The sequence below is a fragment of the Scomber japonicus genome, chromosome 14 (assembly GCF_027409825.1).
Source record: "Scomber japonicus isolate fScoJap1 chromosome 14, fScoJap1.pri, whole genome shotgun sequence".
NCBI classification, from domain to species: domain Eukaryota; kingdom Metazoa; phylum Chordata; class Actinopteri; order Scombriformes; family Scombridae; genus Scomber; species Scomber japonicus.
Genome location: NC_070591.1, coordinates 15,274,380 through 15,299,883, shown reverse-complemented (window position 1 = coordinate 15,299,883; position 25,504 = coordinate 15,274,380). Strand labels below are relative to the sequence as shown.

Here is a 25,504-nt window from a genome sequence, read left to right as displayed (position 1 = left end):
GATGGTCATTGATAGTTCTCACAACATTGCCAAACTTAGGAAGTAAAATCAGAATTCATAAACATTAAAATGAAGATTTTGAACATTTAAAACTGGATTTGACAGAGAATTATTCATTTAATTCATGTCACTGCTAATTAACATAAGTAACATTCAGGACTGTCCTGTATGGTGGGTTGCACATGACAGGAGGTTTTAAGAACAGGTCTAGCAATCAAGTTAGTATTTCCCAACCTCAGACACAACATTAATGCTAGGAAAAAAATATTTTATTTACATAACCACAGTTCCCTGAAAAGCATGAATCAGTCTCTTGCTTCTGTGAGGAAGAAGTTAACTTTTTCTTTTAATTAAGGACGGTGTAATGTCAGCCAAGTATACAGAGGGCAGTTCTCTTCCCTTCCCCGTGATCAGCTCTGTGAGCCAGTCTGGGCTGGCGTAGTGTGATAGATGAGCTTCTGAAGCTCCTGAGACATCTTAACAGATTTAATCTTTCAGATCCTAAAGGTGGAGTCAGTCATTCTTGAGAAAGATTGTTGATATTTGAACTAAACACCCAAACAGATACACCCCTCCCATCATGCTCCATCAGAAGCTCCGCCTCCAAAATTCATGGATGCGCACTGGCAAGACAACAACCAAAAGAGAAATGTGGCGGAATTTAGAGTGATGCATCAGCTGTGCAGTCACTTCTGTTTCTCTCTCACTTTATCATGAGCTGGGGGAAAAAAAATGTAAAAAATGGTTTCATGTGAGCACAACAGTGCATCCACACACTGAGAGCTAAGAAGACAGCGGCTGGACAAACTGCCTTCACCAGGCTGACTGACAGCCAAAATACAGTATTTTGTATGTCAGCTCCACAGGAAGAAATCAACAGTTTTTGTACTTGATTTATTAATTTGGTTAATAAGTTCAGCACATATACAGTGGGAAATTTGTGTGATTTAAACAGCTGCCTGCTCAGATTACACTTCACTAAACACCACAGAAACAGACTCAAAGCATAGCAGTCTCTGTGAGATTTTCTTGGATTCGGTGTGGATTAATATGTTTAATAAAATGGAAGAATATCTGTTCCATGAGAAACTCTTTCTATATCAAATGGCCATGGCTTCCTTCTCCAGTTCACCAGCCCTCCATCACCATTCAACAGGTGCTGGAAACAGGACAGTGTTATGTTTTCACACAGACAGCTGCTCTGATGGCTTCTCCCTGTCCTGTGCAAGATCATGAATGCCCCCTGCTGCTGATTGGCCTGAATAGTGTAGTGTGGCTTGTCCCCAGCCACTGTAGTTACATGCTCATTTAGAAATCCAGGGCTGTGTATGGACAATGATTTTTTTTCAGCCCACTCAAAAAATGGACAGCCAGTAGACTGTGAGATGATAGTTGCTGAATTTGACAAGAAGTATATTGGATTAGAATCACCGACTCTACCTTTACTTTTAAACCTTATCTTAACAGTTGTGATTTTGCTACTACTCCAAGCAGAACTATTCTAGTCTTAAAATATGCCCCATGTAAAAGCAAGTTCAATCAAATTGATCACGTTTTCTTTGGCAAATCTGAACTGACCTTTACCTTAATGAATGTACTGCTATCTTATTAGTTATATGGTCAAACATGAAATTGGCTTCATACCGATCACTGACTTTAAACTACTTAGGACATAGGTGAGAGATAAAAGTTCCACCTTTGGATAGACCAGTATCTGCACAATCTGAATGAAATCTTATCACCCCTCCATCAGCAGCACATCCCTTCCTGGATAGGCTGTGTAGAAAGTAGAAAGATTAAAGAAGAAGATTGAACTTTGAATTGTTTGGTTTATGTTACAACCATGTATTACTTTTCAAGATTGCTGTCCCAAATATCCCAGCTTTACACTCAAAGCCATATATCATCACAGACTCAAATTAAATATTTTATTATCAAATCCTTAAAACAAAACAAGCATCTTGTGATGTGCATGATGTCCAAGCATTTGACTGTCCCTATATTTAGTCTGTTTTATTATTTGTTTGCATGTTTTCAGGAGGAATTGGAAGAAATATGGAAAGAATTGTAACAAGGGAATTCCCAAACTGTACTAATGTCTAAGACATGAACTCTGTTACTGAGTAAGTACAGATTGTTGTGTTTCAATCGTGCTGAAATAGTCTGCTTTGTTGGCATTGTTTTTCTTTATATTTCATGCTGTTAGCTGCTATCGTTCAAAGTCATGTTTATTAACTCACATGGATAGATGAAGTATTTACTTTACAATACAATGATTAATCTATTAAGCCAGACTTGAGGGCCTCTATTTTGAATGCGGTGATATACCACAATCAGATGATAACTGCAGTGTCCAGCAGCATTTTCTCACAGATGCTCACAATATGTCCAATTATGTTAGCAATGCTCAGCTGACATTGTGCAATTTGGATGGATGCTTTACTGCCTGTGACATACAGTATCTTATTTATTTGGATAATGTGAAGATAGGAAGCACAGAGTGAGTAGCTTTAATAAAACACAATGAGCTGTAATACATACAATGTGCATCACCATCAATACCATTTATGCACTTGTAAGGAAAATATATATTATATTCATACGTTTTACTGCATACATATTGTATAGTTTTTGATAAAATTTGGTAAAGTAACTTTAAATTCAACATTTAAACATTATCATGACTTACTAATATTTAGGCCCACATGGATGCTATTGTAGAGGGTTTGAAATGATACACTAATTTAACGTAATAAAAATGTGACAGCACTTATAATGTCTCCCTCTCAGCATAATGTTTGCAGAAATTGAATCATGAAGTTTGTCAAGTGTAACCTGTTTATTTTGTTTTTGTAATTTTCTCTTTTCTGGGCCACTCAAATAACGAATAGTTGGCTGCTTATATGTCTGTCCATAAAACAGAAATATAAGTAAAAAGTAATCATAGGCTTAATTATCATTTCATCATCACAAGGGAGATGGGATTTGTTAAATAAACCACTTCACGCTCTGCATTAACATCAGTATTTACCGCCCTATAACTAGAGGCCTTTGAGTTTTAAATGTAATGAATATATAATAATTTCTAAATCTGACTGTTGTGAATGCTTATAAGACTGAAATATGTAGTTATTGGTTTTGCTCTGTAAGATAACATGGTGCTTTCAACAACTGTTTCTCAGATGATGGTACACAGCAGAATGTGGTTTGAAGCTCTATGGACATGAAAGTCTGGCCTTAGAAGTGGAAATACTGAAAACTTGTATATAGAATAAGAAGGAATGTATATCTATACAGTAGCTTCATCCTTGTAAAGAAACCCACTGAACAGGCAGTAGTATGTTTCCATGACCTTCAGTCCAACAATAAGCTGTATGTTTTTATTTAATTTTTTTTTTTTATAGTTTGTTTTCAACAGTAGCATGCCCTAATTAACTGTGATAAAAAAACGTAAGACTTACATTAGGGTGAGCAAGTACTGTGGTGATTTCAAAGTTTACACATTAAACTAATTATTAAACACCTTGTCTAATAGTCTAGTTGCCAAAAGTTGTGCATGGTCTATAATATTGCTCATTTTTGTCAATGATATAAAATCGTCTTGTTTTGGATCATATTTCTTACTGTGAATAAATTGCCATTTTGAAATTGTACTAAATAAATGTATTTTTATATGGAATCATGTTTTTCTATTTTGCGTGCACCTACAGTATGTGTAGTAATGGAATATGATTAGACAAGATTATAACATGGTTTACACTCTTGTTTTTCTCAAAGCAAAAGGTTGATGAGACAGATTGTTTGGTCATCAGCAATGGCTGTCAGTGAATGAGAAATGTCTGCATTGTCATGACATAAACCTGAAAACAAATGGGTTCATCGAGCTTTGCTTTTACAATGTTGCTGTTGGTCTTATCTGAAACACTCGTGCCTTGTAGCAGCCAGTGTATCAATCTCTGCATACCTCTTTTAATGATCCCTCAAAGGCTCTGAAGTAGAATTTAATGGGTAGAAGTGTGATAACACGCATGTGAAGATTCCCATCTGACACTCAGACTGAGCTTCACTTTACCTCTATCACTCTATCACTCAAGTTGCCAATTACAGGTGGTTTCTATTTAATGGGAACAATTACTGAGGCTGTAGTCGAACGATGAGAAACAGATGATTTTGTAAAAGAACTACTAACCTGAGTATTGCTTCTTCTCTGTCCTCAGACAGAGCAAAAAAAGGTGTTGCACATTAAAATGGCAAAGAGACGGTTAGGTTGGAGGACAGCACTGTGTGGCTGATTGGCTGAAATAACTCTTCACACACAAAGCCGCTGCAACAAGGCCCTTGTTCCTCTGTTTTGCATTTTGTTTGCCACTTCAACAGCTTCATATCACACACCAATCTTCATCACTCCAACAGCTATCAACGCCCCGAGAGTCTTATTCTCGCTCCTGCTCTCAGTCTAAATTAACACCAAGGCCTTTCTCTAACTGCCCTGGGATGTTCCGCATTGCACAATCAAATTGAACGGTGACAATCACTAATGGATGATTCGTTGCAGGCAGACACTGTAATGTAGCACTCAATGAAAGGAAACATGCTCATCAATTTCACACTGTGGCTAACACAATATTGCTGTGGGTTGTTGTTGTGGGACATTTTTCATTCAAGGTGTTACTCAGTCGGGGAAAATCTTCCCTGATTGTGTGTGTGTGTGTTGATTTCCTGGAGAGGGGATAATTAATTTGTTGCACAGTGAGTCAAGAAACCAGCCCATTAGAATCACTCCAGGCTACTTGGTGCTTTTCATTGTCCTCCCGCTTGGCCCCATTGTATCATGCAAATGGCTGCACTGAAACTTTGGCACGCTAAGCAACACTCGTTAGTGATAAAGCAGAAAAAGCAACACATTTGACAAAGTGAAAGCAGGTGTCGATCAAAACTACCAGTTTCTCACAGCCAGCTGAAGTGAAGTCATAGTTTTGCCCCTCATGGAGTCCAGTGATTGACTAAATCAAAGGTCAGACACACATAACAGCTGCAGTCAACCACACAGATTCCAATACAATGAAGAAGCAACATTTTGCTGTTTATTTTTGTGTTTCTGTTTTATTCTGCAGCCATGGTTACTTCTGCAATATCAGATGAAAAACATACTAACGACCCACTGAATAATCACATCACTTTTAATGAATAAGTAGCCTAGCCTCTGAGAAACATCTTCTAATACTTCATTTTTTCCTAATTAAGACAGATTTTCAGTATCTTGAAAGAGGAAAAATAACATCATGCAAATATGTTCACAACTGTATTCACAGGTTGATTATTGGGGCTTAACAAAAATCTGTTAAATAAATAACAAGCATAAAATAAAACTCCACTGATATCGGTGCAGAGAGAGCGAGCATCTGATGACGAGTTAATTATGCTTCGGAGGATTGCAGGGAGGAAGTGTGGAGAAGCCTCTAGTCAATTTGTCTCACTGACATATGATGCTGACAACACTTAAAAAGAAAAGTTTGATGAAGAAGAACTTCAGTACTTATACCAAAGAGACATCAGCTGACCAAAGCTGTGCGCGTAGGCTGAGCCTTGTTGACAGGAGATATGTCTTATCTATCTCTGTGTCCCTCGCAGCTAAGGAGATGAACAAATTCACAGCCTTTTGTCCGCTGAGTCCTTGGGGGCAAACCTAGAACAGACTGCAGGCTCCTCTGCATCACTGTAAATGGAGGAAATGCCATTTGTTGATGATGTTATCACCATGGTAGATAAACAGTCCAGAATAAATAAAACAGTACATTTAAAACAACCTGAATAAAGAATATGTTTCCATTGAAATCAGTTATAGTTTCAGTGTTGTTAAAGATCCTTAAACGAGGCGGCACAACCTTCACAGTGATCAGTTCAAAGAAAAGCAACAAAACAAATGTGTAACTGTGTCAAGGAGTCTTACTCTGTGTTGGTAAATCTAATATCTGCGTCAAAAGAATAGCTAATAAATCTTGAACTAATGAGTAATTGTTTAAAATATGGATGTGGCACTGTAATACTTTTTACTGCATTACAGCAAGTGTTTGCTGCACTGTCGTTTACACAGGAATTATTCAGAAAATTTACATTTTGTTCTCTTTATAGAAACCAGAATGTACAAGGAATGCTCCTGGCAACAATCAAACTGAAAACAATCAAATATAAGATTGTTGCTCCAACAATAATCCATATGCATAATTTACATGAGACAGAAGATTTGTGTATAATCTGTTTTAGAGTAGGTTTAACATTAATCATTCCGGTGCCACTAAAAACAACTTATTTGAGTCCCCAACATAAGAAGGATTGCTCAGCACAAACAAGATGCTCATATACCTATCCACTATATCCAGTACTTTGATCTTCTGCGCTTATTTTTGTTGTGACATATATAACATTTTGAGCGACAAAGAGACAGGCTTGATGGAATACACAGATCTGGGATTCGAAGCCATCCTTCATCTCCTGGATATTGCAAGCTTTCATTTGATGAGAATCTCGTGATAAGATTTACTGATTGTACAGAGCTTAATGAATCTGGTTCCCTCACTGTCTTACTCAGATAAGCTGTTTCCACACAGTTAAACAAAGGAAACTTCACAAACACAAGCCTGAAGAACAGAAATATGAGCATATTTGGAGATATTATTATACATCGCTTCTGTTCTGCTGTTTGATATTTTCATATTTGAGCAGACACAGCTGTAACCAGCCAAGACAAATAACTTTTACTTTTCCATTATGGATGTACATTATTTACATAAAAAGATCAATGTCCTTGCAAAAATACAAGTATTTTCAGTCAAAAAGTGTCCCTTTTCAAGAAGCAAGTATAAATCTGTACAGTCTCCTCAGAGGGATTAGGCAGCACAGTGTGAACTGGTCCATCCATGCATGGGTAGCAAAACACTCGAGACCATTCATTGTGACCGTGGTTTCATAGCTTGCTGGAAGTAACTGCCAAAGAAGATGTATTGCTTTCGAGTCGGTCATAGACTCTCAACATTAAAACACATGGGGCGCTTCATCAGAGAGCTTGATGTCTGTGTGAGATGGCAGGTAGCCTGGCAAGGGAGAAGAAAGGAAAAAAAGACAGAGGAGGAATTTTATGTAGCTATTTGCATAGAGGTGTATTTTTTGCAGGCAAACACATTTATCTTGGATGGGTCGATTGTTTAGCTACGGGTGGAAGTAAATCAACTGGAACTTCATAGATATTTCTTGATGAAAATGCTTTCACCACTCTGCTACTTTCCTGATGCACAAATTATTTTATTGGGTCAAATAATTCACCTAGACATTCTCATCACTTTAGCTCGCACTCGATTGTGCCTCACTTACCTGAGAATACTAATACGTCGCTATGACAAACTCAAGTTGGCAAATACATAAATATACAGCACATAATAATAACTATATCTTGACAACTCATGAAGTAATATGGGGAGGGGTGAGCATGGGCACTTCACAATGAGTAAATATAAAGTTTTCCTCCCGTCAGTGAGCTTCAACGTGTGACCTCTGTCCCTCTTTAGAGATTCTGTTTTTAATATACTGTCATGACTTTTGTGACAACTTTCTTTGCAAAAGAGTCAGTTCACCAACTTTACTTAACACATGTTCTAACTTATCCCTTGTGGAACAGTGTACAGTGTGGTTTCTGAGCTGAAGATTTAAGATATCAGTACATAAACATGAGCAGAGAGACACAAATTGTAGGCGGTGAATGCAAGCGAAGCATTTTGTAGTCTGATTGTGTAATATTGTACAAAACAAGCTGATGGCAAATTGCTGGTTTGACCCATCCCACCGAGAATTACAGGACACCTCAAAACTGTCAAAATAAATCTTTGGGTAAAACATACAGATTAAATGTACTGCTGTTCAATTGTACACCAAATAGAAGAAAGGCAAGAAATGCTGTAAGCCTTCAGTATATCCTAAGAATTTTTTTTCTTGGCTTCCTCCAAATAATTGTCTTAACCAAACTTATTATTTTGTATGTGAATAGGTGACTAAGTATGTGGGTCAGCTAGAGTGATGAGTACAATTACACACACACAAACAGGGCATGACTGACTTTCCTGTGAAAAAAAAAAAAAAGTTGAACAAAGAAAAATGTGACAGACTATTCTGTCAGAGGTGGGCAGGTGATTACACAAAGGCAGGAAACGCATTTATTATCCTGTGAATAATCACAGGATGTGATGTGACTATTCTAGATAATCCACAAACATTGGAACAGTTTCTACTACCTCGTCTGTATGAAAATTGTTCACAGTGTGTTCTGTGGATTATTGAGAGTAATGAAGAAAAGGTTTCAGAAATGAAAAATACCAGACAATAATTCTCCTTCATTGCACAGGGGTAGAGGAAGTAAACATGGAGATTTCAAAACCTTGATAAATAAATCCAAAACTATGTGGACAGCTAAATACCAACTGAGGTGAATGAGTAAATATTTGCTATTTGCTTTTATAAGATGTGTGAACTGACCCTTTCAGTAATTCTGCAGTTGTTATCACATCAAATGATTGGCTACTTGTTTTGTTGCTTTAAAAACCGACATATCCAATGCAGATGGTGATTAGAGTGATAGAAACAACACTAGATAAATATCAGAGATTTATCTTCCAACATAAACTGAAAAAATTGTGAAGAATGCCTGCAGCTTTAAAGAGGAAATAGACACACCAATACCTCTGCTTTTTGAGTCCAACTGTACATCCACATGATCCAGCGAGGTCAGCTTATCCCCCTCAGGGTTTGGGACGGCTATGGAGGTCACTGTTGGGATGACCTCTTGTTCTTTGTCAGGCTGCTCCGCCGTATATGTGTTGATGCCTGGGATCTTCCTTCAGGTTGTGCAGAGGAAAGAAAAAGAAAAAAAAGAAAAGAAAAAAAGGCAAGTTAATGGTGACCTGCCATCAGGTCTGTTTCACTAATGCTTTCACTAAGCATAATGTGTCAAACTATTTTTAACAGTTAAGTATGGGAGAGGATTGCTTGAAAGCTAGAAACTAGGGCATTTTGCATTCCACTGGGCATTGCACTTTCAATTTCATATTGTTCACCTCAGTTTTCAATCAATTTTTCATCCCCTCAGATGCACCCCCAATTCTGCTTAAAACTAGCATCTTGCATTTCTAATTTCAGATTCTCCCCTCGTGGTTTTGTGCTGCAGCTGGTGCTATGATATTTGAGGCTGATTTTCAAACTCAGAGTTGATTTCTTAATGCAGTAATTATGATTCTGAATGTCACGTCATGTTTTTACTTGATGATGAGTAAAATTCTGCAAATTACAGAAGTAATGCTACAGCATTTCCATGTGATTGGCATGAGGATTACCTGTAGAGGATGCTATTTACTGTATGCCTCTCACTGTATAATATATGTTGTATCAGGACTTATCTCCTCAACCTTTCCTGCCATTCTGCAGAGTATCCCTCACCTTGAATGGTTGTGTTTAGCATTTCCAAAAGGTCAACCCTCACATTGTCAGATAGATGAATATTGATAACTGCAGGTCTCTGACACCCATTCAGCACTCTGTGAGAATTGATTAGACTGTCATTCCCTGTAATATTCTGCAGATTGAGACAGAGGGGAATTGTCTCATTTCTCGAGCTATTATTGTGTTGTGGCTGTCCATAACTCAGAGATATATGGAGTCTGAATACTTTGGGAAAGTTTTAGGAGCTCAGCGGTGAGGTGCTTACTTGTAGATAATGGGGCCGACTGTAAACAGGGCCGTTATGCAAACACACGTACATACAAAACAACATCATATATTTTTGCAATGATATGAGTATGAAAAACAATTTCCCTTTGACTGTGCTCAATAGGCTACAGTTATGATATAATATATCCAGTATAACGTACCTTTTAAATTTATATATTACAAAGACAGCCAAGCCCATCACCACGACAGATACAAGCATGATGACTGCAGTGCTGCTGTGGCCACTGTGACTGCTGTCCACAAGAGGAGCTTTGAAGGACAAAGACAGAAAGAAGATGAGTGCACATGCAGGCCAAATGAAAACCAATGTTTTTTTTATCTTATGTATGAAATTAATATGTACATGTATGCATATAATTACATTTAATCTTATTATATAAAAATGAAGAATCACAGCTGTCTTGTGTAGCTGACTGAGACAGCAATTGTCAAGCAATACCTTACAATTCTTCATCTTTATCTCTAAACTGGAAGAAGTACACAGCCTGTCTTTTTTCTAAAAATGGATGGGACAGTCATAAATTCAGGTAGGTGTGTGGCAGAGACAGCAGACTGACCTGGAGACAGCCGCGTGGCATAGACGTTCACCTGCACTCCTGGTCTGAGTGTGAACTGGATGAGGTCTTGGTTCAGAGCACTTAGCAGAACCTGAGAAAGCTATGAGGAGGAGTGACAGAGCAGAGAAGACAGTTAGCGGCGGCTGCACAGCAATATTCCACTGTCATCAATATTTCAGCCGCAGTCATTTCATCTAACAGCCTGAATTATGAATCAGAATTTTTGCTCCCCTCTAAAGAGGAGCAAATGTTGATATGACACAGAAAAGCCAAACCTGCTGCACCCAAAGCAAAAACCAAGCAGGCTTTTAATGCCGATGGAAACCCTAGCAGGTAAAAGGGCACTCTGCTTATGATGTGGCTGTGACATTTAAAGAAATTAAATCTTTTGCTCTTTCTATCACAACAGGGACTTTTTTCACCTCTGATTCTTTTCAATACCTATTTTCAAAAAAAGCACTGATTTAAAAGTTCAGTGAGGCAGAGCTATTGGAAATCAAAGTATTTTCTAATATCATAAAATTGCTGTTTTAATTTTTTTCCCTGAGGTACCTGACGTTACGCTGATTTTCACACCTAGATGAAGCAGTAGTTTAACAAGAGACCAAAATTCCTTCCCAGAGCCCATTTGAGTCCTTAGCCATGCCTCACTAATTCCATCTCGCTCTTTCTAAAATCTTTCCACTGGTTAAAATTAGACTGCTCTACACAGTATGAATAATTACTTTTTGTTCTCGTGGCATATCAGGGTCAGTAAATCTATTACACATTTTAATAAGCTGCTCCACACATACACTCAACACATGCACGTGTGTTTGGGCACACACTTACTCAATACATCCACACTGCAACTCATTCACAGGAGATTAGAACAGTGAACTGAAGATTTATTACCCCTATTGTCTGTGTGGTTCTGCCAGGTAATCAGACAGGCTTTAGATAAATACATCTCTTTAATTCCCAATCCAGGCCACCTGCCCCAGTGTGTCTCCTTCCTCGATGGTGCCAATTATATGATGCATCAATGTAATTAAATACCTATTAACTTAGTTCAAGACTGACTGTGAGCCAGCAAAATTATGTTTACTTGTGATACATTGCTGCCCTATCTCTCATGATGAACAAATTAGCTTGTCTAGCCGAGGTTTCCAAAACAATCCTATTTTAATGTTTTGTTTACATGTTTAATAGCTTTTTATAATATGATAAAAGATCAGTTGTGAGTGCACCATGGAAGACACCGGTATCTTATTCTGCTGTAAGAAAACAGTGGCATGCATGCAGCATTGTGACTTGATATGATTATGAAGTTATTACTATGTAAAGGTTTATGCAAGCCTCAAAACTTCTGAAAAGGTGACAGTGGATATATAACGTACTGAGATGCTGTGTATTATTTCATTGCTGATGCTGGTTTGGTGCTTTTATATGGGAAGACATTGCCCTCTAGTGTTGACATTATGTATTACTCTTCAGAAGAGATTGAAATACAGAGAGCATGTGTTGGAATGTAAAGTCAAGCACTTAGGCCATGAAGACACAAAATATAATAACTTGAGCTGCTCAAATGGCGGGGAGGGGGACCAAATGAAATGAACAATTATAGTTTGTATTGCATGATAAAATCATTATAAAGTGATGAATACAGTAAAATCAATAACAATAAGAACATGCTCTTCAATTGAATGACTCTACAGGGAATCTAAAGTGTATACTTTAGGAATCTAAATGAGGAGGATGTCTTTTGTGCCTGCACACCAATAACAGTGAGGCTACACAAAACATATTCTTCTTCTTCTTTTTGTTTCCTCTTAATAGACCACACCAGAGTTTCTACATGTTTTAGCCCAATTAGTGCAAAAAAAAAGAAGTACACTCTTCATTTCCGCTGACCTTTTCCTTGACATACTATAGTGATTTCCCTACCTACCAGGCAGCCAGTGTTGTCCATTCTTTTCACTGCAGTATGAAAATACATTTGCAAAGACTTTAAACTTGGCTGACTTGGGTAATCCATCACAATGAGTATCATGTCTGCATTTGTTTTTGTCAAAGTTAACCTTATTGTTGCGTGGCGATGGAGTGCAGACTTTCCAAATCAAGTTGCTCTTAAAACTGCATTACCATGCAACAATAATCAAACTTTGACAAAAACAAATGCAGACATTATGCTTATTGTGATGTATTACCTCACCGAAAGAAGTTTTAAGCTAATCTTTAGTCTCTAAAAGTACAATTCTGTGTCCTGAAATGAATGAAGACCAATGGCTTCCTGGAGGTGTATATAAAATGTACGACACTATGTCAAAGAACTTCTGGTAGAAATTCCATATCTCAAGTGACTGTGTAGTTAAATTGAACACATGAGTAAACAATACAATGGGTTACACAATGTAAATACAAGATTTGGTCCATATGCATCTGTATAGTAATGTAATAGTTGTATGGCTTAGGTAGGGGTTGAAATGACAGGGGTAGCCACTTTTATCTGTTCACTTTATTTTGAATACTGCACACAAATACTTTAAATGCCGTGCACAAACAGAGAGACAGTGTTGTTAAAATGCACCTCCTGCTGAGACAAATGTCCAAAAATCATAAAATATGCTCTCTTTAAAACAAGAACTCAGTAGTATTGCATGACAAAGTAAAGGACATATTCTCCAGGGATGGTTTCTCTAGAGAGTCTCTTGACTTCCTCAGCGTACATTTGTGCACTTTTAATTATGGTAGAAAACCACATTGCACTGAACATCTGCCACAGAATATTAAAAATAAGACTTTGACAAGGCTGTACCTGATCCAGGTGTGCCCACTTTTCATCCACAGCTCTCTGCCTTGATGTCCTCTCAGGCACAATGTAAATCTCTGCTGTGGTTGGTATACCTGGAAGCACTGTGACCAGGAGCTGATCTTCACTGATTCCTGTGACCTTTAATTATAACAACAAAAGCTCATTAAAGGGCTTTTTAATTGACACTGTTTTGGTTGATATGCTACGCTTCGGTCCTGAGATACGATTCTTGGGGGTCGACTATATAAATAAGTAAGTAGTGTTGGCTTTCTGCTTCATATATCATTTGCCTAAGTACCAGTCACTGTCAACATATAATGCACAAATCACGTGAAACATGCAAGTTCAATTTGACAGTCTTTGGTAAAGGCCAGGGCTTTTAGTGCATTTATGCCATAACCAGGGGTCTCCTGTCAGTTTCCTGGTGTAAACCATAGTAATATCTGACAAGACAGAAGGTCAAAGTGAATGTTTCATACTGAAGGCTACTGTAGGATATATATATAGCTCAGTATCCAGGTCTTTTACATAACATGCTGCGTTTTTGACATCCTCAGACAGTCTGAGAGAGAAAACCAGATGCACTTAACCACAGTTAGGCTCCCTTTACATGAGGTTTTGGTGTTCTCTTGAGGCAATGGCATTCAACTCTTCAGAGAGCAAATGGCAACTGCCATGGCAGTGCTTTTACTGCCCTTTAGTGTTTTGACAAGTTCAGCTGAAGGTATGTACTGGTAATAATGATTTCAGGTGATGTACCATCAGTGCGTCGAGGTTAACAACTAATTATACAGCGAGTCAGATTAAAGTCACTGCAAGTAGTGGAGTGCAACACTTGAGACAAGACCATATGCATATATTACTAATGCAGCAGAACCAAGAATGGGAATGTTATTGCTTCACTAAACAGAGACTTGAATTTTTCACTCCAGGCTAGTGCAAAGCTGTTAACTGCCAGAATCTGAATGAGGTCCTCTGGAATTTAGCTCATTTCTGATTATGTTATGGTTTTTATAATATGAATGAGCAGCTGTAGAACTGACCTGAACCACAGAGTTCTTCACCACTCTCCCGATGTCCTCTCTCCACTCAGACACCCCGGGGTTCAGCTCATCCAAATTAGAAGAAAAGGCCAAAACATGTGACCGGAAATAATCTGAAATGCAGAAATTTGAATCAGACTTTATATTATTTTTATTCATGATGTGGGAGCACTCTTCACAAAAATCCAGTTCAGTTAACAAATAAGCCTCCCCCTAATTGTGAGGTCGCCTGTACAGAGTCTGTGCAATCTGTATTTTTATCACATAAAATGGAAACGATAGGCTTACATGGTTATAAAATTGCCCAATACAAATTGATAACGAGTTCAGAAATGTTCACATAATTCACAACTTCAATTAAGCTTGTTAAGATGCTGCATGGGATGTATTATAACCTAGAGAAAATACATATGATGAGTGACATGTTATTATTATGCTCATGTTGTGCAGTAAAGACATGGGTTTTTTTTATGTTTTGCCTTTCTAAACTTATTTTTTAAATCTGTTTTTGATATTTTATGTCTGTGCATGCATCATTACACATTCACTTTGTTTATTAGGCACTTTTAGGCAGTTGGAGTTCGCATGATGAAATATATTGATCTCACACTACTGGTAATTAGAAAAATCCTTTCTATTCAATGGAGATCTAGTATTTTGCCAACTACTTCATTAACATCAAAGAAAAACCCTAGTAAATTTACAAAATGTTGCATTTTTACATGAATTTTCATGTTTGGAAATATTTAGAAACTATTCAAAACAGAAACAAAAAACTGTATCTGAATTTTGACATAACAGCCCTAGTGATAATAATAATGATGCATGTATATATATGTGTGTGTTTGTATCTGTGCATATACAATTATGGATTCCCTTTGATACACTCTGTACAGTGCTTTCAGCCACATCTGATTGAGGATGGCATTTTCACATCCTCCAAATCCCACAGTTAGGTCATGTGATAACAACTAAACCATCACCATGACAACTGAGCAACCTCTATCCACTGATAAAGACCATGAGATATGGCTCAAACTCCTGATATGTTTTGTCAAAAAACTTCAAAGGTTAAAAACTTTTGCAGGTGGTGGGAGGAAATCTACCCATGAATTTTAACTATCACAGTGTTCCTGCTCCATGGCTTCAAATCCAGAATATCCACTTTCATCCATTCTCCAGAATACTGGCCTTACTTGGGGAAAAATGACCAGAGTACAAGTGTATGAAGTCCTTGAGTCTTTACGAAAAGCTGGAATGAACATTACAGTACATGGCTGTTGGAGTATGTTTAGAAAAGTAAAATGAGAATCAAAAACAAAAATATGGCTCACCATAAACTGTCACAGTCATTTGGTCCTGGTGGACAGTATTGCCAACTGAAGCCTGAACTGTGATAGTGTGACTTCCTTCCTTGGAGAAAGTGAAGGACATCTCTCCTTCCAAGGTCACCAAAGGCTAAAAGGCAAAGACACAGACAGTAGAGAAAAAGATGTGACTTGTGAAGCCATCACGTTATATTCAGATATTAAACAGCATGGTAGAGAACAAGAACATAAAGCTCACCTCCGTTTTGTTATCAAACCACCAATAGTAGGTGACTGTTCCCACATTGCTGGGGCGTAACACTGTTGTGAGGTTCACCACTTTGTTCTTGACCACCACTGAAGGAGCTGAGAGCTGGATCTGTTCAAGTTGACCTTGGAAGAGAAAACACACAATGATAGAAATCCACATCTGGCTAAATATACTACCTCCATGTAATATTGCACCCTGACAGAAGTTGTGTTTTCAACCATACTCTGGTACAATCATGACTGGAACATACTGAGTATATGGGTGTAGTGGAGAAGTTGATTGCATGGCAGGAGTGGTTTGAGAAATGTCTGTGGATGTTTTGATCATTTTGCTGCCATGAAAATGTCACCATTGGAATCACTTATAATGAGCTGAATTCAAACTGACCGTTGCTGCTCTTCTCTGTCAATGAGGAAACAACAAACAGTCGTCTTTCCTGCCTACGCAGTATGAGTGATACTCAAAAGTTTGGATGGAGACACTGGATGGAGTCTAAGTTTTTATGAGCCAATTTGAAGTTACAGAACAGTTGCAAGCATGTTTGGCCCCATTCTTTTGTATGACTTTTTTCTTTCTTTGGGCTCACAAGTTGAAGTGTTTCAACCTATTTGAAGACTGTTCAATCTTATAGCCTATATTTAAATGTTATAAAGGATCAAGACAATAGCTTATAATATAGGTGCTTTATGATATCAACCAAAATTAAGTTAGTTCTGAGTTCTCCTTATCATGATATGATGCAGGGAAACTGTGCTGTCAGCCACTGCAAGTGATGACCCTTTTACACTAAATCCACACTTATAGCAAAGGGGTATTTAACAAGTGATTAAAGTAATGCTGACAGTAAGCTATGTTGAATTATAGCGGAAAAAGGGCCAATTTTCTCAAATTAACACATTAAAAAATAATTGGATCCTGTTTATGCTTCAGCGGCAACTATTAACTGTGGTCTGTTACTCATCCTGACTTTTTTTAAGTTACTCACAGGAGACATGGAGGTAGAGTATCACTCTGTCAAAGCCCAGAGTGTTGCTCGCTGTAGCAGAGACTTGGTAGATGCCGACTTTACTGTAGGTATGCTTGACCCCATCATCAATGGAGCTTATGTTAACGTAAGATATAGCAGTCCCGTCACCAAAGTCCACTCTTACACTTGTCGTGGAGCTGAGACCCTTCAGAAAGAGAACAAAATACTGTCACTCACATTGTATGCTCAGTTGTTTGAGTATGTCCTCACTGACACTTAACCGAGTGCCTTTTTTCATATTATCTACAAAGACAAGGTCAAGTTGTAAATCATGGCACTGCATATGTATGTGATAGTCTGGTGCTCTAGCCTGTGTGCTGCATTTCTGACAGTGTCTCAATATCCAGATAATGCACTAAACAAAACAAAAAGAGCATACAAGCTATATATATATATATACAAGCTAGATATATACCAACCTATAATACAACCTATAATACACACAACTATTATTTTTATTAAAGTGAAGTCAGCACCTCTTCCAGAAAGACCAAGAAGGTGACATTCTTGCCCAGCGTTGCTATAAGTGTTCCCTCAGAGGTGAAGAGCTGGAGGCCCCTGGGAACCTGACTGGGACACTTCTGCCGTCTAGGAGTGTACTGCAACATAGTTCCCTCTGTGCAGTTGTTAAACAAAGCCCTGCGATATCTGGAATTCACCAAAAAAGCACAAAAAGACAACAGATGAGCACTACAGCAAACACAGGCACATACACACACATTCATCTAGAAAAAAGGGGTCTGGAATTCTTTATAAGGCATATGATATTAAAAAAATGGTCAGTCATTTAGATATTTAGTATCAGTTATGATTTTTTCAAGAAAGTTGAAGTTGCGGTTCAACTAAGGGCATTTGTGAACCCACTACTCCCTTAGTTCTTGACAATACAAGTGAATTTATGTACCCTGTCGTGTTGAGGAAGCTGTCTCCGGTGATGCAGTCTCTCAATATTGCTGAAGGAACAAACCAAAAGGCTGGAGTGCAGCTCCCATCACTCTGCCTCTCAAATCCATAGTCGCTGTTTCATTTCAAACACAAGTACAGAAAAGATACACAGGTTGTTATAAAGATTAGATGTTTTATTAAAAAATCTCAAATATAATTACTTAGCTCAAACAGAATAATGCATAATAAGTGAATGTCTACTGTGAAAGTTTTTATGTCACGGCAGCTCCGAGTACTTGAGATTTGATGTTTTATGTATCAAACATCTGAAGCTGAGAAAAAAAATCATTGTCCATGTTTACACAAACTGTAATTATACCTTGGCAATGTCAAAGGGATCTATCAGATTTCTTTCATCATAATCAGGAAAACAGCTTCAAAAGCCCAGAGTTGGAAAGTTTGGTCAGTCTTTTAATAATACATTTGGTATTAATCTTGTTAAATATACTAGTCACTGCTGTTCAATTAGCACTAGATCAGAAGGATAAAGAAAGTGTGAGATAGCGTCTGTAAAGGACTTAAGTAATGTACATGATGTTCTAACATGAAGCAATACTTGTCAGTCATACAGAAGTAGCTTATAATAGAGTCTAGAGTGAGCTATTAGTCTTAGTCTTTATGCAAATCTCTTCAAGTGCACTTGATATGAGTGAAAAATTTGCAGCAATGTACTGATTATTTGGGTGTTGGGGCTGGCAGTTATTCAATATTATATGTAATGTTCTGTCATTTAAACTGTGTAGTAGTGATATGATTATAGAGTGTTATTGATTTATACAATTATGTTCTCCAGATCAATTATTTGATGACAATTTTTTTGAAACCTCAGTCTTTGGTAAATGTAATTGCATACATTTACCACATTCTGATGTATATTGAAAACTGAAAAATGCTTTTACACCTAAGACCTTAAAATAACCAATGGCATTTAATTACAGTGACTAACTTATATCTTTTGTTGACACAAAGATAAAAACAAGGTGTGATTTCTGAAATATAACTCTTCGGGCACTGTTGTTATACCTTAGGTTTGCTTCATAGACTCCGCCTCTGGAGATTGATAAAGTGTTGCACTGGATTTAATGAAGTGAAAAGAGTAGCTGCAGAGTGGGAAACTCACCACTCAAAATCTGCTTCTGTGCACAGGCAGGAGTCTGACATCTGGGAAATATACTGATCTCTGGCCTTGACACATCGAACGTTTGCTTTCAGTTTTTGGAAGATTCTCTTCATTCCCATGATGCACACTTCGCCCTGTAATGAATAATGCATCATAAACATTTGAGATGTTCTTTTTTTCTTTTTACCATCTTGCTTTTATTGTGTTATTCAGTCAAAGAGATTCAGTTAAACTTAATCAACAACCGAATCTTTCATGTTAGAGTAGCATGGATTTCTACTTACCTCATCATGTAACTGCCACGTCAGATAATCTTCAGATGTGCAGCGATGTTGAAAAATTGACCGGAAGTCAATCTTGACCAGTTGCCACTCAGATCTATGACTGAAATGACCAAATATCCTGCACAAACATTTCAGAAAAAGGAGGTCAAAAACACTCAGTATATGGGGCAGATTCAAGATTTTTAAAAACTTGCTGTGTGAAAGCCCTGTAACTTTGCTTTGGGCAATTTTAAATTACTGACTTTAATCTATGTTTCTCTGTGGGTTAAGAGATATCTTGGGTGAATGAAACACTTTTAAAACCCCATTAAATACACTCAACACTGTACATGAATGGGTTTAATTAGGCTCATATGTATTTTAGCTGTGTACCACCATAACTGAATGTGTGAAAACATTTTGTATGAATACATTTAAGTTTCTGAAAGTTTAAATACTACTATAGGTGAAAACCAGTTGGTGTTACAAATTGTCAGTGCCAGTGTCAGAGTGTGGTAGAGGGTGAAGGACTGAAAGAGCTAGTTCAGTACTTCAAGACTGTGTTCATTATACCATTAAGAGGTACTAAGACTAAGTGCTAAATACTTTGAGGTGAAGAATGATAAACTATAAGTCAAATAAATCAGGGCAGACAAGTTAGCTTTGAGCACTGACTGCTGGATATCTCTCACAAAATGAAAAAACTACATTATACTTTTTCTTAAAAATTAGCCGGTCAGTCACCATTTAATGGGTGTCAGTCTATTAAAAGCAAGATATAACCATGACCTAAATTTAAGACCATATGTACACTTCTAAGTCTTCATCAGGGTCATATATAATTACCCAATCCAGTAATTAACTAAACTAGAGAGACATATCAGCTCTTTATAGTTCCTTCATATCTTACGTCATTATGAGGGTGTCCTCTCCAGGCTCCCCCAGCACCCCATCAACATAGAGTGGAGATATGGTGAAGCTATATTTGTCCCAGTTTCTGCCCTCATCGAAACTCAGCCTGAGGGAGAGAACAATGCTTGGATCACAGACAGACCAACCACAAATAGAATTGAATTGAGTAAGAAAATTCCCTCTCCTCATTTTGAAGATTGAGTATAGTTTCAAAAAGATGAGGCACATCCTTGGAGAGCCTTACCAAATATGTCTAATTGGCAGAGGTGTGTGTCGGATGGCCACCAGAGATCCTCCTTGATTCAGGAAAAACACACTGTACTCTTCCTGAAAAACCTGCAGACACGACCAGCTTCACTTCATTGCACAAGAGATAAATTCAACGTGAAGGATCCACTGGTGACATGCATACTAGTAGTATGGAGTAGAAACCACAACTGTTCTTTATACAAGAAACTCAGTCGTTTGAACAAACAAAAGCGTCAATCAAGAATTTCTCTCTTCGTTGATTTACTGAGTCTTAAGCCGATGGCAAAATCTGTGTGCTCCCTTTGGTTTATTTGTTTTACAGATCAGAGCTGCACAAAGCTGAGTGTCAAACCTCAATATTCTTTTTGGCAACAAATAAATTGTGTTTGTGTCACCAAGAACTGAAAAGCGAGAACTGAAAGCTGGCATTGAATGCTCAGTCAGATTCTTGCTTACTTATTCTTTATTCATACAAAGACTGACTCAAGGCATATTTTTTCATTTTGTTGTATTGCTGTATTCGCTGTATTTTACTGAAGGAAAGTTCAAATAAAAGATGAGTTTCTTTATTTTGTTCAATAAAAAAGCCTTTGTAGAGGATGTGTTTTTTTAATAAGTAATATACAGAAGTATTGATTCAGAAGCGCAGTAATAGTACAGATACCAGCGTCACCAAAGGTATATTCAATCCTATTTTTAGAGCCATCATACTGCACCTCTTTCCAGGTGTTTCCAGCATCAGATGTGATGAAAATGCTGACGTTACTACTGGTCAGTTCTGGTCCAACGACACCTGGATACAAATGGTAAAGTAGTGCAATCTATTAGTTCAAACATGTTACATACTGTAAAAAGAGTGTAGTTATATCTGTTTAGCTGTGGTAGTTTTTCAACATGTAACAGATGTGCAGAGAGGATTCATTTAATTTAATTTTGCAAAACTGTTGCCAGCTGAGAAAGCCATTCCTTTATTTGTGCTGGGAACACAACTAAAGAACAGAATGACTGGGAGTGTTGAGGGAAATGATTGAGGGCCCTCTGATAACCAGCATTAAAAGTTTAGAGTAAACAGCAGTATGGATGTGCAAATCAAATAATCTCCTCACCTGACGCTATTATAATTCCTGGAGCTGAGTCTTTGCTGACAATGTTTCCCGAGGTGTACGGATTCTCTGACACGTGAAGGTGCAGATGTAGTGAGCAGAACGGCTGAGAAACACACAGAAGATTAGTTGACTGAGGTAAGAATGTGAAAATTAAAGTTTCACAAACAATATAAGTAATTACTGTTGTGAATACACCATGACTGTATCCTGATAAAAACATAAATGATATGTATTGTATTCTTTAGACACACAAAAGAAAAAAGTATCACTGTGTACAAAAACTGCATCAATGTACTGTTATCATCACAGTAGTTAAGATAAAACATGCTATATAATACATTGTGTTATCGGTTAATCTTTATTAAACTATTAAAATACATACTACAACTAATATCAATAATACTAATAAAATTAACAATAGCAGAATACTGATTTAATCATTTATTATGTTTCATTTAGGACAGCTAAATTGAAATAAAATGAAAATGTTTTAAAGTGCTTGATATATATGAGTAGGGTTGTGAATTGATGACAGAAAGTTTATTTCTTTTAATTCTTTTCAAAATATAATTGATTGATTTTTCACATTAGTAAGAGAATGTTAGCAGCATTACTCATACACAAAGTACATTGCACTTTGAGACAAGAGACATGCTTTATTGATTTTCCTGATATTGAATAATTTATGGCTCTGATCTTAGAAAAAATGGCATCAACAACAAACAAAAACTTGTGGAATTAAAACAACTAGAATTTACACATTAAAATATAATTTCTGGTTGGTTAATTAAACTAAATTTAAGCACCATGCATTGTTCAAATAGCATGAAACAACCTTGGATGCCTCTCACTGTCCGTGGAAAGTATTACAATTAACCGTCTTATATGAGTAGTATTTATTTTAATCTACTTAATAGAGTTGCAAAGAAAGTTTTATTGTAAACTATGAAAGTCAAAACTTCAACTTTTATCAAAGGGATGAATATTTTTGCTTGTAGGGCCGGATTTGGCCCGTGGGCAGCTATATACCTACAGCTGGTTTAGACCACCAAGCTGAGTTAAATTATTTTTTTTTCATTTAAAGCCCATCTCAACTCAAAAAGTGTTTCAGTTATCATTTGAGCTTCACTTTGCATAATGATGTATGTGCAGACTGCAGAGATTGGACACAAATTGTTATTCAAAGCAGCGTATTGTTATACGTCTTAAATGTCTGGAGGGGATCTTTATTATTTAGTTGTGTGTTTATAAGTCTTTTCAGAGTCTGACACATTCTGAACTGTCTTGCTCTGTTAACTCCCACCCATCTGATACTCTAACAAGCTTGATACAGATGTATTTGCTTTCTTTGACCAGTGTATGTTGTGTAAGTGCAGTGAAGCACTTTTTGAACAGATAATGGAAATCCAAATAACCAAATTTATCCATTGTCAGTGGCCCACTTACCTGTTCACAATAGACCTTGTTTCCCTGGAGATCGGTTGTTGGAGCCTGAAGAAGACGCCAGTCTCTCCCTTTGTTGTATGTGATATAAGTTTTCACTTGGTTCTCAACAACTTTATTTGACAGGAACACCCCTTTAATCCCAGCAACCTGCAAACATGAGAGACGAAGAGTGGTACGGGGGAAAAATAACAAAAAAGGGAGGAAAAAAATAACCTTAAATTATTCAAACTTAAGTAAAGCTGAAGGCCTAGTTCCGGGAAGAAGAGATGTCTGAAAGTGCTAGTTTTTCTGACAGGGAACACTATTTTGGACCATCTGCAGAAAACAACATATGGTGCAGCCCTGAGATATTTCTTCTCCTTTGTGTTTATGTGCATGGAGTTTGCAGACACTCATGCAGCTATCACTTTGAGTTCACATTGCTCTTCTATTTAGAAAGTACAAATGCTTGTCAAGGGAAGAATGACTGTTTTATATCCTCTACTGGTCAGTCATAGCAACTAAATATTTGTGGGCATGAAATATGTGTGGAGGTCAGTGATCAGTGAGAGTAACCACTGCTGATGGCTGTCTTAGGTGTGTGTGATGCTCTTGCTGCTTGCTGCACATGAGGATAATTTAAAGCGAGGCATACATGTGCAGTCACTGCAACCTCATAGCACATCTGTCAACACAGATATAACATGCTCAGAGCACATATTAAAGCTGCTATTTTGCCTGCCTTGTGACCACGGGCTGTAAGTGACACTAGTGTTTCCTAAACTAGTGTACAGACAGTGGCTTATATAAACTTAATTAATGTTTGGGGTTTCTTGGTAGTCAAAATGTCACAAATAAATGTTAATAATAAAAGATAATGAAAATATCCAGAATGTGACTGTGAGAGAGAGACGATCAGATGTGGCAGAATGAGATGCAACATGCCAGCATCTGTTCCATTATGGTGACTCAAGACATCCAAGACCTTTAAGTGCAGAGTACACTTAACGAAAGTACAGCAGAAAACCAAGAATAACTCTGAGGAAAGTCTTAGACTGTCTGTTGGTACATTACTTGTCAAAGTCTGTCCATTTTATTATCCAAAAAACAGAAATGTAAATGAGACATAGTGCTCCTTTATAGACATGGTGAATGAACCCCTTTGTGTGCATGTTATTGCTAATTTTCTCCAGTTTTCTATCATACTGAAAAGACATAAAGTTGGGAGATTGCATGGTAAGAATTAATGTGTTATTTGTCTACAGGTGTTAGCCCAGATCAATGCAGATTGATGGATAAAGCTAAGAGATACATTCATTCACTGTAGGGTTGCAAAGTTAATAATTTTACATTAATCATTTAGTCCCAAAAATGTCAGAAAGCAATGAAAAATCAGCCATTAGAACCTATTCCGTTTTCTCTTTGCTGTTTGATCGACAGTTCAACACTTCAACCAGAAAATGCTTGGTGTTTTTGCTTGAAAAGTTATTTGAATGATATCTTAATTATATAAAATATAACTGAGTGATTTTCTGTGAATTTATTAATTACAGTAATCTTTTCTGCACTAATTAAATGGAAGTCCTGGAAGTGTTGAAATGCACTGAATGTGTTTACACAAATATAGAATTAAGTTTTGAAAGTATATCAGTTTGTACAATAGAAAATACTTATGCATGTTTAATTGAATTTATTATTGCACAAATTAATTATAGCATTTTGAAGGGGCAAAGAGCACAACAATTGATTAGTTTAGTAGGTAACTTGAGAATGACACATTGTAAACAGCAGCAGTTGTGAAACCAGGTCAGTGATTTGGTTTGGTCCAGCTCTGCATGCCTGAATAACCTGAAAACATGCAAGCAGATGACAGCACCACCCCAACAGCGCAGTCACTGCCTACCTCATAGAGGTCTATCATGATGTTGCCCTCTGGTCCTCCACTGCTCACAACGTTCTCTAGCATCAGGGTGAAGAACAGCCCTCTGGACTCAGACATGTACAGGTTGTAGGAGTCATTCTGGTGCCAGTCCTGAATTGCTGCCACCACCTGGTTATCATCCGTGCTGATTATCTGCAAGTCCTAAATGTATGAAATTCATGAGTACAGAACATGCAGGTTGCTGAGAACAAGGCCTGAAGTCTTAAATTAGTCAACTGCAGCCAATAACCCTTTAGTTGACTAAAAAGGGCAGCTCTGACTAGTAGCGTGCATGACAGTAGCCACAGAGCCAGTGCAGCAAGCTATTGATTTATCACTTCTTGACATTATTCAGTCAGGATCAGCAGTGCTTAGACCTCAGGCGTGTCATGCCATGCACTTAAAATGAAGGCAGGCTTCATTTAATTTTACTGAATGCCTTATCCAGGGTGAGACGAGGTAGAGGATGTGTCCCCTTTTCAATGAAATTTTTGACAGCATACATGGGTGGACGGATGAATGGACAGATTGATCGAAACAAGACTGTGGGCACTAAATCTCTCCTGTTGTTATGACACAGTCTCTCAAATCACTAAGCCAACCTGCTGTGCTTTTACTAAATGGAGTTCAGCACAGAACACTGTTTTGTGCAAATGCAAATGGTCTTTTCAGCTTCAAAAAAGTTCCTTTGGAGTTCTGAGGGACACTAAATGTGCAACTCCAGTAAGTAAATATCTCTTGATACAGATGGAAGGAAAAACTGATTAAAAACTATGCATGAGTCTTAAATAAG

At 37.4% G+C, this 25,504-nt stretch overlaps 2 protein-coding genes across 2 annotated transcripts in view; one reads left to right on the top strand and one right to left on the bottom strand.

Moving 5' to 3' along the window:
• sorcs3b (sortilin related VPS10 domain containing receptor 3b) overlaps positions 1-2,103 on the top strand; it is a 42,906-nt gene extending 40,803 nt beyond the window's left edge. The window contains exon 27 of the mRNA XM_053332479.1: positions 2,039-2,103. Coding sequence (XP_053188454.1) covers positions 2,039-2,103 — 65 coding nt within the window. The remainder of the gene's footprint in view (positions 1-2,038) is intronic.
• A 4,929-nt stretch (positions 2,104-7,032) lies between these two features.
• LOC128372429 (VPS10 domain-containing receptor SorCS1-like) overlaps positions 7,033-25,504 on the bottom strand; it is a 40,497-nt gene continuing 22,025 nt past the window's right edge. The window contains exons 9-27 of the mRNA XM_053332470.1: positions 24,694-24,873; positions 22,812-22,958; positions 21,366-21,468; positions 20,976-21,052; positions 20,255-20,346; positions 20,009-20,116; positions 19,120-19,237; positions 18,836-18,969; positions 17,675-17,788; positions 17,247-17,418; positions 16,729-16,915; positions 15,732-15,865; positions 15,500-15,623; positions 14,166-14,278; positions 13,126-13,260; positions 10,329-10,428; positions 9,912-10,020; positions 8,728-8,882; positions 7,033-7,091 (exon numbers count right to left, since the gene is read on the bottom strand). Of these exons, the coding sequence (XP_053188445.1) occupies positions 7,033-7,091; positions 8,728-8,882; positions 9,912-10,020; positions 10,329-10,428; positions 13,126-13,260; positions 14,166-14,278; positions 15,500-15,623; positions 15,732-15,865; positions 16,729-16,915; positions 17,247-17,418; positions 17,675-17,788; positions 18,836-18,969; positions 19,120-19,237; positions 20,009-20,116; positions 20,255-20,346; positions 20,976-21,052; positions 21,366-21,468; positions 22,812-22,958; positions 24,694-24,873 (2,361 nt within the window). The remainder of the gene's footprint in view (positions 7,092-8,727; positions 8,883-9,911; positions 10,021-10,328; positions 10,429-13,125; positions 13,261-14,165; positions 14,279-15,499; positions 15,624-15,731; positions 15,866-16,728; positions 16,916-17,246; positions 17,419-17,674; positions 17,789-18,835; positions 18,970-19,119; positions 19,238-20,008; positions 20,117-20,254; positions 20,347-20,975; positions 21,053-21,365; positions 21,469-22,811; positions 22,959-24,693; positions 24,874-25,504) is intronic.